The sequence below is a fragment of the Macadamia integrifolia genome, chromosome 2, assembly GCF_013358625.1.
Source record: "Macadamia integrifolia cultivar HAES 741 chromosome 2, SCU_Mint_v3, whole genome shotgun sequence".
Classification (NCBI taxonomy): Eukaryota; Viridiplantae; Streptophyta; class Magnoliopsida; order Proteales; family Proteaceae; genus Macadamia; species Macadamia integrifolia.
Genome location: NC_056558.1, coordinates 41262475 through 41274676, shown reverse-complemented (window position 1 = coordinate 41274676; position 12202 = coordinate 41262475). Strand labels below are relative to the sequence as shown.

Here is a 12202-nt window from a genome sequence, read left to right as displayed (position 1 = left end):
TTTTTTTTGTTAACCAAGGTGTCTGAGCCAACTTACGCGCACATTGACTAATTTTCGAAAAGATTAACATATCAATTCACCGCCATGATCTTCACTTAAATCACAAATACACAGATGATGAATCAAACCTGAGACTGTGCGTCTAATCCACACAATCACCAGTTCGCCCTAATAATCTGGGCAACCCACGGGTGGGTATAGAATAAATAAGAAAACACACACATACTCACACAATGCCTACGACAGGGTTCGATTTCACGACCTCCTCCCCTAGGTGTTGGCTCCACAAGCCGAAGCTACCACCACTAGGCTATCCTAGTGTTCATGCCTTGCACATAGGGGTAAATCAGTCGATTCGGATTGATTTTGGTTTGGTTTTATCTGTTTTGGTATGAGAATGAGTGATCCCAAAACTAAGGGTGTCAATCGGTCCGGAACTAGGTATTCGGTGTGGTTTTGGTTTCGGTTCCAAAGACTATTAGTGTGATCCATAACCAAACCAAGTTCCGTCTTAGTTTTGAAAATTGATACTCGTACCCGACCTATCCCGTTTCGATCCGATTCTGGTTTCTATTCGGGAACAAGCAATAAATAAGGGTAAAAGTCCCTAGCTCAATGGCCCATTGAGATTTGTCTCAAATGCCAAATTATCTGCAATGTAGCAGATTGGATGAGTCCCAATATCATATCTATAGATAAAAAATAATAATTTTCAAGTTTCATTTCAAGAAAAAACAAATATACATCAGAAAGATAAGAAAGCTCATACAAAAAGTTGCAACTCTATTGGATTGAAAATCAAACAAGTGCAACTTTGTAGAAGATGAAAAACCAACCTGCTGTAATGTTGTTGAGAAGAATCGATTGATTGACCACCGAAAAATTGTGAGAAAAGGAAGAAGGGATGCTTTAAACCACTGCAATTTTGTCTAAGACAAAGAGTCGCTGCTATGCTAATCGTGAGAAGAAAACGAACAGAACACTTCAAACTTAAAGAGTTACAGTTAATTAGATTATTTAACTAACGGTCAATGAGTCCTAAGGCAAAAAAAATAAAAAACAAATAAATAAAAAAAGGTTTTACAGTTGGACTATAATTGTAACTCCATAAGGTGATTTATCATTTAGGTGATTAATTATGTCGGATTTCCATATAAGTTGCATCAAATTTTTAATTAAAGAGAAAAAAGTGACATGAAAGTTATTCGGTCTGGTTTCGGTTAGATTCGATGGTTCTTGACATAAATCCAGATCCGAACCGAATCGAATTATAAATACTTATTTCGGTTTCGATTTGACACCCTAACCCAAAACATGATCGAATAAGGGACACCGGTTTCGGTTTAGTCTCAATTTTCTTGTCAATGTGTTATTGGGTTGATTTCGGTTTCTTGTTGAGGATCACTTACTTAAACTAGAGCCACAGTCTTAATTTTGTGCACTCCTGTTACTATAGAATAGAGCCTCTTTTTTTTTTCTAAGTTAGATGAGCAACTCCTTTTTTTTTTGGTAAAAGAAAAAGGGTGCTCCACGGTAGTGATTATAGCCCCAGAACAAGCCCCCGTACAATAAGTAGTGCTTCCGCAAGATCAATGGGCGATAGTGGGCATGTCAAGACTTGAACCCATCAACTCCCATGATAGACCTTGTGTGTAGTTTAAGAAACATAATGATTGATTTTAGTTACCCGTAGTTTTAAATATTGAGTTTGTTTTTAGTGAGAATGAAATCTCAATTAGAAAATAACATGAAGCTAATTAGATAGTTAGATGTCGGTTTTATTCAGTTTGGTCTGGTGTTGGGTTATTTTTATTTTTCGTTTGGGTAGGTTTCAGTTTGAGGTCACACTACCCTAGTCCAAAACACAATTCAATAGGCCATATCGTTTTCAATTCGATTTGGTTTAGTTGGGTTTGGTCGGCCTAATCGGTCCAATCTCAATTTTGATGTCTCTACTTGTATCAGCACATGGGCCAATAAGAATGTAAGCATCAACAGGGTAGGTATTTCTACCTTTCATAGGGGTTGCCCAATCATTTTGCCTCCTTCTATATATGCGCGCGGTAGGCACCTCGCCGCGTGGTATACTTCTTTTTCCTTAATTAATTTATGAAAGTGTGCCACACAAGGATTTAGGGACGGTATTGATATCGGTATTTATGTCGTTATCTGTCAATCCTAATTCAGATCAAATCGGTGGGTATTGGTCGGTTTTGACCCTACTTTTTTTTAAAAAGTACTAATTTTTTTACTATTTTGCCCCTAAAACGATACAGACAATCGATTAGGATCGATCTCAGCCGATATCGATCTGATACGACCGATATGAGACCGATACTTGAAACTATGATCCCACATGTGAAATAAAAAAATCACATCCATATTGATGCCCTCTCATGCACTTTCATACTCTCATTGACCCCTGATTTTTTTTTTTTTTTTGTTGGGTAGAACATTGACCCCTGATGGTCCATAAATTAAAAAAAAAAAAAAACCGATGGTACAGAAACTATACGAACAGACAGCGATCTCTTTGCCATTTATTTATTTTTGGGGTATCCCCTATGACTCCCTCTTTTGGAGCCGTTTCGATCGATAAGTGGACTCCAGTGATATAAACAGCAGTTAAATGCAGGCGAATTTAAGCATGAATTAACGATAGTGGAAGATCGAGGCTAGTGACAGTGGCGTAATAATCTGCAGAAGAAGAAGAAGATCGGTAAAGTGAAGGGAAGCCATGGGGGAACCCTACTGGAGATATGGCGCTCTTGCGGCTCCCTCTGCTGCTGAAAGAGGTTTGCTTTTTTTCGCGATTGCCCTATGCCTCTATTTCTTCTCATGTTTCAGTTTAATTTCGCTCGAGCGAAGAAGTTTTACAACGATCAGAATATCATGCCCGATTTAATCTTCAATTATTTGTATTCTTCAATTAAAATCATCAACGGGATGGTGAATGATGTGAAAATAGGTTTCATTCCAATCTTTTTCTCGTGGGCTACTGGTTATATTATTGCATAGCGTGGTAGAATAAACTGTATTTGGTTTTCTAGGTTACATCCTCATTGTAAGTTGTTTTTTTTTCTTTCAAAGAACAATGTCTGCCAACACCATCTTCAATTGAGGTAAGAATAAGATGATTTGATCAGGAGAAAAACTAAAGCCCTTCTGTATCTCTCCATAACGAGCCTTGAAGAATTTAAATGAGAAGCAATGCGACATAAAGTTCTGCTACTACACCGTACTGAAGCTTAAGTTGGGAATTAGACCACATAGAATAGGGTAAACTGAAATGCAACAACATAAATGGCTGTTATTTTTTTATTCATGCTTACTTAATATTCTTTTTCGGCATGAACTGGCTTGTCGGGAAATCTTACCCCATCTGTAGATAGGTCTATGTTTTCCGTAATTATAGTAAGACAGCAATGAGGTGTTAGACTCTTCTATGTATACAAGAAAGAGTTAACAGCAGTGATTTAAATCCTAGCTACAATGGCTAAACCTTCTAAAGCTAACCTTTCCCGCACAAGGATAACCAAGACCCAAGCTAACCTGACCACCCAACAATCCCACACTAGTAGACTGATTTAATTAATTAAATAAGAAAAGGGCAAAGGTTCTTTGAGCCACCAAGGGAGGGTAAGCTAGCACCCTTTCTCTCCTCTTCACATGAAATAATCTCGCTGCACTCCTATGTACGAAACTGTTCCGTGCACCTCATTGGTGTGCTCCTCTATGCTGCTTGCTCAGAGAACCCTCTCCCCTAAGAAAATTACTCCCTCTGTTCTACAAAGATCGTCGGTTTTGGAAGAAAAAAAGCAATTTTTAAAGAATTGTTATTAATACTTCAACAACCCATTCTCTCTAAGGTATTTCCATCCATTTTCTCTCTAAGGTATTTTCCATCCATTTTCCTTGTTTTCTACTCGAGTTCCAAATTTGCACAAGTGTGATGATGGTTAAAATGGAAAACTACCTAAATTCAATGATTAATTCTTGAAATTGACTAACATTTTGGATCAGCTACAAAGCCCAAAATGGGCAATCTTTAGGGCATGGGGGGTGTAGAAAAATCAATATTGGATTATTAGCTAATTTGGAATAAGATATATTTTGTAATGCAGTGCAGTTGGACTATTCCCCGCGTGTTCTTACTCCTATATCTGACCTTTGGATCTTATGTTCATCATTTGATTCCCTAGATGGATCCTCAATACTTGAAAATCCTTTCTTAACTTCTTGTAGTCATGTGGGCATTAGGGTTTGAGAGATCCTATATACCATCACCGCAGATACATGCAATACATTGAGCAATCAATGGTTGCTTCCCTTGGGGTAATGTTTTGTGCCCTGGATCATGACTTGAAGAGTCCAACCTCCCAGTCTGCTAGTCTGTGAAAATACTGGCTGGTTTTCATCATCATTATTGACTCTCAATAAAAAATCAGAGCAGACTGATTGGGCTAGAATGTGTTGCTTAACACTTGAAAATCATGTAATGGTAGCTATATACATGCAACTGCACATTAGCTCTCTAAATGTGGTGTAAGCCTGGGGTAGTATTTTGTTAGTTATTAGCTATCAGGTGTGAACCAATTTATTTGAGGTAGTGGTGCTGCAGAAAAAAAGGTGCTACACCAGCCATTACCAAATTTTCTGTTTCTAATCTGTTCTAAAAGGAAGGAGGAATAATATGTTTCTTATAATCAGCGAAAACTTGATCTGATCACTTTGTTTTCACATTTTGCCACTGTTTATTATGTTTTCCCCTTAAAGTTTTCATTAAATGTTTGGGTTACTTTGCCTCTAGTGCCCATGGCATTGTTTTCTTTTTTTGTGATAAAACCATTAAATTGGTATTTTTCATCTTTTTGGTTAATGCTGAATATACTTTTGCCTTATTGCCTCTAGTCCTGGGTATTCCATCTTCTGCATTGATATATTCTTTGATGGATCTTTCTGTATCAGATACTACTTCAAGAATCGCATTTCCTGGTTATTCGCCGTCTAACCCAGCGTTGACAACTCATCACTTGAGCTCAAATAATTTACGAGGGTCTTCTTCAGATTATCTGCAGAAGGATGTAAGAGTACCATTTTGTCATAATTTATGTGTTATTTCCTACTCCCTCTAATGCAGGCCAAGCCTGTTTGAGAACCCAAACTGAGAACTGGGTGCAATTGGTTTTTTGGGTCTAGTAGGATTTTAGGAAGTCATTTATTTTTATTGGGATAATCATGTTATCTTTTATTTGGGTAGATTACATAGGATATTGGGTTTCTTTGTTTGAGTTTATTTTAGTTTCCTAGTTTAAGAGTCACAATTTTTTAGGACTTTTATTTTCTTATTAATGTGTAAGTAACCATATGTCGGAGTTTAGATTTTACAATGGAATATTGAGTTTTGGTTTGAGTATCCATGTAGCTGTGTTGTGCAATTCCTTCCCCCCACCCCTCTCTCTCTCTCTCTCTCTCATCTCTTCTTCTCTCCCTTTCTTGTGATACCTCTCTTCCTCCTTCCTTTCGTTTCCTATTATTTTCTATTCTTTCTTCTTGCTCTGTTCTAACGGTGCTTGTAGCTAATAAGAGTGGTTCTATCCCTGTCGATTATTTTCCTTTCACTCTGGAATCCTGCATGCGGATTCAATACTTTAGGGTGATCCAAACCCTGGACTATTGCCCTCAAAGCATTCTTCTATTATGAGAAAACAAACTGCAACCAGAACTGGTTCTGCAATTACCGCCCTTTTCTGGTTCAGCAAATAATTGGTAAAATATTCTTTGGGTTTTATGATTTTTGTAGCTTCGAACCAGTAGAGCTGGGAGCTGTGAACTTACTCTTAAATTCCCAAAAGATTTGAAGCCCTGTGTGGAGAGCCCTAGCTATCACAAGCAGGCTCTCTCCTTCTGCCTTTGCTGTTTCATCGAGAGAAAGAAGGAAGGTTCTTCTTCTTATTACTCCTCAATTTTATGTTTTTGACACAAATGCCCCTAACTATTATTACTGTTCCTGTTTTATCCCTGCCTTACTTTAACTTCCAACATTGACTTTATCTTTTGGATTAATTCCCGGTTGTTCCCATAGTCTGCTTACCTTACTCTTTAGGGCCTAATTTGTCATGAAATTATGAGATTGCCATTAGTTTTTGGGATTGATTGAGTTCTTTTATTTGGGGTGGGCCCATAGTGAACCTAAATAGGGATAGTAGAATGAGGGTTCTGAATCACTCTCTATCCCACAAAGACAGTCCTCTTTCCCATTTTTATAGTCCCATATTCTTTTCCATCTCACAAATTAGGTAATGAGTTTTTGTGAGTTTTACTATTTTGACCCCCTTACATTGATTACAACATTCATTGATTATCCAACTTCATTAGAGTTTAGATGATTAATGGAAGGGTAATATTGAAAAATGAGGGGGATTTTAAATACTTTAACCACTCTTCACACCTTGGGTTTTATTTGAAGGGATGGATATCGTGGGATGATGGGATTTATCGATGTTGTAATGAGATTTCTAGGATTGAAGAATTTTGTTTCTGTTATCCAACATTTTTTTTTTTCTCATATTTGGTGTTGCTTGCAGGTCTTACCATTGCGGCATGGGGCTTATGGTTTAGATGATATTGGTGGCATTGCTAGTCATGCTGGTCATGCTGCACTAGTACCCGGTGGATTGACAGCTGGTGCAAGCATAAATAGGTTTCCATCTCCTCTAGAAGATCCAGCTCTAATTAGCCAAAGGCGGGATGTTTCACTAGGCATCAACCCTAGCATGCCTGGCATTCTTAGTGAACGGCCCAACTCTTTGAGAAAATCTGATAGCCTGTCTGTGGAGGAATCGAACGTTCTTTTTGTTGATGGACTTCCGAATGATTGTACTAGAAGAGAAGTATCTCGTATCCTTTTGTGTCTAGTTTAATGTTTCAGGCTCTGCTTTGTATTGTTTTGCAGTTCTCTCTCTCTCTCTCTCTCCTTCTTTGTTCCTTTTGTTTGTATCTATGACTTTAGCTGAAGATCTTTTCCGTCCTTTTATCGGCTTTAAAGAAATCAGAGTTGTCCACAAGGAGCCTAGACGTGTATGTCTCTAATCATTAATATACCCATTTTGTTTGTTGACTTATTATCTTTTTTATATTCTGTGGATAATGGTGAAAAGGGACAACCTTCCTGATGTAGGGGTGCCTAAGTGCTAGGTTTCCTACAGGATTAACTAACTAGTTCGGGAAAATTCAAAGGACTTGGGTTGGGCAGGATAAGGGAAACTCAGCAAACAAGATTGACATGCAAAATATAGTGGGATTAATGAGCAATGTAACAATGAGCAATAATGGTCTAAGAAGAAAAACACATAAACTCACTCAAGCATCAAGGGAGAACATGTGGTAGGGAACATAGCAGCAAGCATAATTAGATTATAACACTAGCCTATTAAGCACCAATGATAGATAAAAATCCCATGTTATATGCTCCAAAATCAGTCATACTTGTAACAAGAAAATCAGCAATATCTAAGGTAAAACAGTGGTGCAAATAAATGTCAAACAATGGGCTAAAAAGGGGAGGGTTTTAATGGAAGATGATGGAGTAAATAATGAGGGAACAATGGGGGAATGGGAAGGTTCAGTCCTCTACTTACCTGCTGTCCAAGTCTGAGAAGTAAGAAGATCTCAAGGTCCTCCAAGATAAGAAGTGCAGTCTACCTGATTTGACAAGGGAAAGCAGTCCAGATTGAAGAGGAGATCAGCAACAGTCCAGTTATTGACGAAGAGAACAGCAGCAGCCCAGTTATTGAAGAAAAGAACAGCAGCAACCCAGTTATTGAAGAGAAGGTCTGCAGCAGCCCAGTATTGAAGAAGAGATCAGCAGCAGTCCAGCATCAAAGAGGAGATCAGCAGTAGCAGTTCAGGGGAACAGAGGCAGCGAAAGAGTGAAAGAGAATGGGAGAGAAAGTCGTGGGAGAGAGGGGAGGCGAGAAAGAGAATCGAGGGAGAGGGAATCGAGAGAAAGAGAGAGGCGTTAGCTTGTGCTTCATTCAAAATAATTCATTAATTGAAAAAAAAAGCAATGGCCAATGGCCTTACACTTAAATAGAATAAAACTTCAAAAAATAAAAAAAGACATTTAGAAACTCAATTACTTGAAATCATAAACTACCTAATAGACCAATGGAAAGAAGTCCTAGTTTCCTAATTATTAAAACAATCAAATAATATTGGAATTAAAGCAAAGTAAAATAAGATTTGGTGGGGTCCACAAGATCTGCTGAATGGGAGAACAAAGGGGGGTCGAGCCTAGCGTTGGAAAGGCTGGTTCGATCCCTCTCTTTCCTTCTTCTTTCTTCTTCTTTCTTTCCTTCTTCTTCTTCCTTCTTCTTTCTTGTTTCTTCTAATCCTCCAACCACAAAGAAGGAATGTGTGGTTGGGTTTCTTCTTCCTTTAGTTGTACACCTTGATATCCCCATCATTTCCCTTCTTCCTAAAATATTTAGTTGTTTCTCTTCCTATATTTAATCCCTCTTTTCATTGAGTAGCAGAATATTTGGTCATAGCAATCATTGAATTTAATAGATATTCTTATTTACCCCTTGATTGTTTTTGTTTATTTTTGTTCCATCTGTTATGATTCCTGCTACTTTAGGGAAGATATTATGAGAACATATTTCATGAGGTGATCTCGAGCACATTAAAACAATCTTAGTGTTTCTCTTTTTTCCAAAAATTTATCTTCTTGGAACTTTTCTTTTTGATAAGATAATTCCTTGAAGCCATTCAATTGCTATTTATTTATTTTTTGAGGGGAGAGTTGGAGTCTTGCAAGTCTTCTGACAGCAATTCCACTCCAAAAACTGAAGATGCACAAAATCTCCTTAAAAGCTTTTCTTTATTAAAGCGTTCTCCAAGGAGTGCGTGTGTGTGTGTTTTGTTTTTGCTAGAAAGGGGTGTGTGTGTCTGTTAAAACAAAATAGACATCAGATATCTATAGCCCATAGCCCCATAAGTTAGCAGAGGGCTAGAGTAGAGTAGAAACTAACTATACATAACTCGGACAATGTGGTTTCATTTCTTTTCTTTTCTTTCTTGGTTAATTTATTTTATTTTCTCAAAAAAAAAAAAAAAAGGTTTTCTTTATGTGGATGAGGTCCAGTATGCTTCCACACTTCCAACCACTTTGCTGCATGTGGTTGCTTTTTCAAGAAGATTGGGAAGCGAAAGTGTTTATAAAAAAAAAAAAAATTAGAATGTGCGTTTGGTCGTCTTCCGTGGGGAAAGGAAATGCCATTTCTTTGGGAAAAGAGTGTCCCACAAAAAGTTTCTCCCAACCAAAGATGGGACAAAGCTAAGAAAGAAAAGTTGATGAATGTCTTTCCATGTGCAGCCAAACAACATAATTTAAAACCCCTTCCCTCACTATCCTTTTGCCTTATCTTTCCTTTTCCACATATCTCCTTGGGATGCAATCAGACAGTCTTGGAGTATACAGTCGCCAATATTTCACCTCAGATTGTCCAACATCCAAGAGTGAAATATAAGGGAAAATTCCAATATCCACTTTCTGCAACCATGATGATTTTAATACAACTAATCATTTTCATTCCAGCAAAAAGGTAGGAGAACTTGGAAATATACCCACCTTAAAAAAAAGGAAAGCACAATTCTTATCAATAATTTGATAAAAAAAAAAATGAGACGGGCCTTGAAGGTGGCCTTCATTGATGGGTTAGAAGTAATAATTCTGAGGCATACTATACTGACGAACATGAGTGAGTGTGCACTGGCTTTCTTTTGAGTTTGAGCACAAGAGAAATTATTTTTCTTATTTTCTGTTTTATTTTCTTTTTTGGGTGGTGGTAAATATACAGCTCTTCAAATAGGGAGAGTGGACAAATAGATTTTATTAAGTTTTTTGGTGGTGGGGAAAAGGAACTACCTCCCCAAAAAGAGTGAGAGGACCCCATCCTTCAGACCAATTATATGACAGCCTACCATCTTGCAAATACGAGTACCCAAAAAACTAAAGAAAGACCTTCAATATACACTCCTGCTTCTGGCTCAAGCAAACAATCGATTCAATCTGACTTGGAATGGCACTGTTCCCAATTTGAAATTTTTTTTGGGGGGGTGGGGGGTGGGGAACTAAGCAAAGTTTGGTTGCTGCCAAGGAATAATTATTACCATTTTTACCTATTTCTATACCTAAACTTGTTTAAGAAAAAGATGTTAGATGCTTATTTAAACTGTAGATTCAATGGATCAATTTTGGCTGAGCAGTTCATATGCTTGTTCCTGTTGATTTGAATGTGTTTTAACTGCAGACTGGAGATAAGGCTATGGTTCTGTGCTTTGTTGAGTTTGATGATGCAAAATGTGCTGGCACTGCCTTAGAAGCTCTTCAAGGTTGGTAATTTATGAGTACTTTTACAGATTAGAGGTACTGGTATTAGCTAATAGTATTATTAGTATTTTCATTCCATATTTTGTGAATGTCTTTAGAGAAAAGAAACTTGTTGGGGCTACAATACTTCATTTTAATTTGAGGATGTGAAGTTTGCAGATGGATTGGTTCACTAGATATGTATTTGAGCATACGTGGTAACAACCTGAAAAGGCTTTGTGGTCTTGAGTTGAACCATGCCTGAAATACAGAATCTAGCCCTAGCTCCTATTTACCCTGAAGGGTGATTGACTCTTGAGATTGCTACTGGCTGACCAGAGCATTTTTATGGAAGGTTTAAAGTAGGAATTATAAGTTTGACAATGAAAAAAAGAAAAAAAGAAAAGAAAAGGGTACTTCAGAAACAGATCAAGAATAAACTTACTGACTATTTCATTATTTGGGTGGACCTCAATCATAAGTATGCACAAATATTTTTTTTTTCCTGCAGGTTACAAGTTTGATGACAAGAAACCAGATGCCCCTCTCTTGAGGATTCAATTTGCTCATTTCCCTTTCTCTCCACCCTCTGATCATGATGAGCGACGTCGTGGGCATTCACGGTAATCAGTCAGCAAGACATCTTGAATTTTGATTAGAGCATAGCTCTGTGTGTTCTTTATCTTGGCCATAGAGGTGGAGAAAATTAAATAATTTCTGAACTAGAAAAAACTATTAGGAATTCCAGAGCTTGTGAAAAAGGGTGGATGTAAAGCTTCTATTCCTTTTGTGCTGTTTCACATATGGTAGGTTACACTAGTTGATGTAAATGTCTTTGCTTCACTTTTCAGATAGAACAACAACAAAGCCTTGTGGTGAATGGCTACTTGGAAATAGAACACCTTTTTATATACATGTTGGGGAGAAATTGATATTCAAGGAAGCCCATGTTCTGGCCTGCAAATCCATGTGCATATTCAAGGGTGCCAATTACTGAACTAGAAGGTTGGTATTTGTGGATCCAAGGAAAATGGAAGAGTTTACTTTATTTGACAAATGGTAAGCAAAGAAGTTTCATCTATGCCTGTCCTTGTCCAGTTCTGCTTGACAGTGGATAATTATTGATGTATTTGATGGTTGTACTGATTTAAATTGGTTGAAGCATAGCATTGATCATAAATTCATGTTACAACTGCATAATCAAAATACCTTGCAGAAGTTTTACTATTTAATTATACTCATAGTTGGGTGAATGCAATGTACTTTGATCAAATGTTGCTTCTTTGCAGTATGTCCTATTCCTATGCTTCATTGAGGCCTGGAACGCAGATCTTACAAAGGAGCCAAGGATTTTGTTAATGTTTGTTGCATGTTTCATACAGATTGGTGCCCTTATGTGAACCCAAAATAGTCCAACTTCTTTGCTATATGCGGTAACTTTTCCATGCCCACAAGTTTTCTTCCTATAGCCCCTCCCGTGTCTTGTAGCAAAAATTTTCATTGTCATTCCTTTTTCTCTTGGGAAAAATTCAAAGGATTACCATTCAGAACGGAAGAATTGCAATGCAAGGTGGTGGTTGGGGGGGGGGGGCTGAATGGCTTATTTGGATGCTGTACATGTTGAAGGATCATGTTTTCATTTTCTTCTTGTTATTTATTAGAGGATAAATGCTACAACATGGCACACGCTTAGTTTTAACATTAGGAGGGAATTCTACTCTCTTAAGGAGTGGTGGGAACAAGATTGAAGTTGGATGATACTATCCTACTGAGATCTCAATTGATTGGTGAGGTTACAAATATCAATTTGGGTTGAAAGTTTGGCAT

The 12202-nt window shown here is 37.5% G+C and overlaps 1 protein-coding gene across 3 annotated transcripts; it reads left to right on the top strand.

The window, feature by feature from the left end:
• Positions 1-2557: 2557 nt before the first annotated feature.
• LOC122071945 (RNA-binding protein 1-like) lies at positions 2558-11648 on the top strand. Of its 3 annotated transcripts, XM_042636437.1 has the most exons (7): positions 2559-2795; positions 4969-5084; positions 6588-6900; positions 7019-7080; positions 10317-10398; positions 10887-10998; positions 11227-11648. In XM_042636437.1, the coding sequence occupies exons 1-7, from the start codon at positions 2738-2740 to the stop codon at positions 11228-11230; spliced, it is 747 nt and encodes a 248-aa protein (XP_042492371.1). In that variant the 5' UTR covers positions 2559-2737; the 3' UTR covers positions 11231-11648. The 3 variants fall into 3 exon arrangements, with proteins under 3 accessions (XP_042492373.1, XP_042492371.1, XP_042492372.1); XM_042636439.1 differs by lacking the exon at positions 4969-5084 and having other exon boundaries at positions 2558-2795; XM_042636438.1 differs by lacking the exon at positions 11227-11648 and having other exon boundaries at positions 10887-11002.
• Positions 11649-12202: the final 554 nt, after the last annotated feature.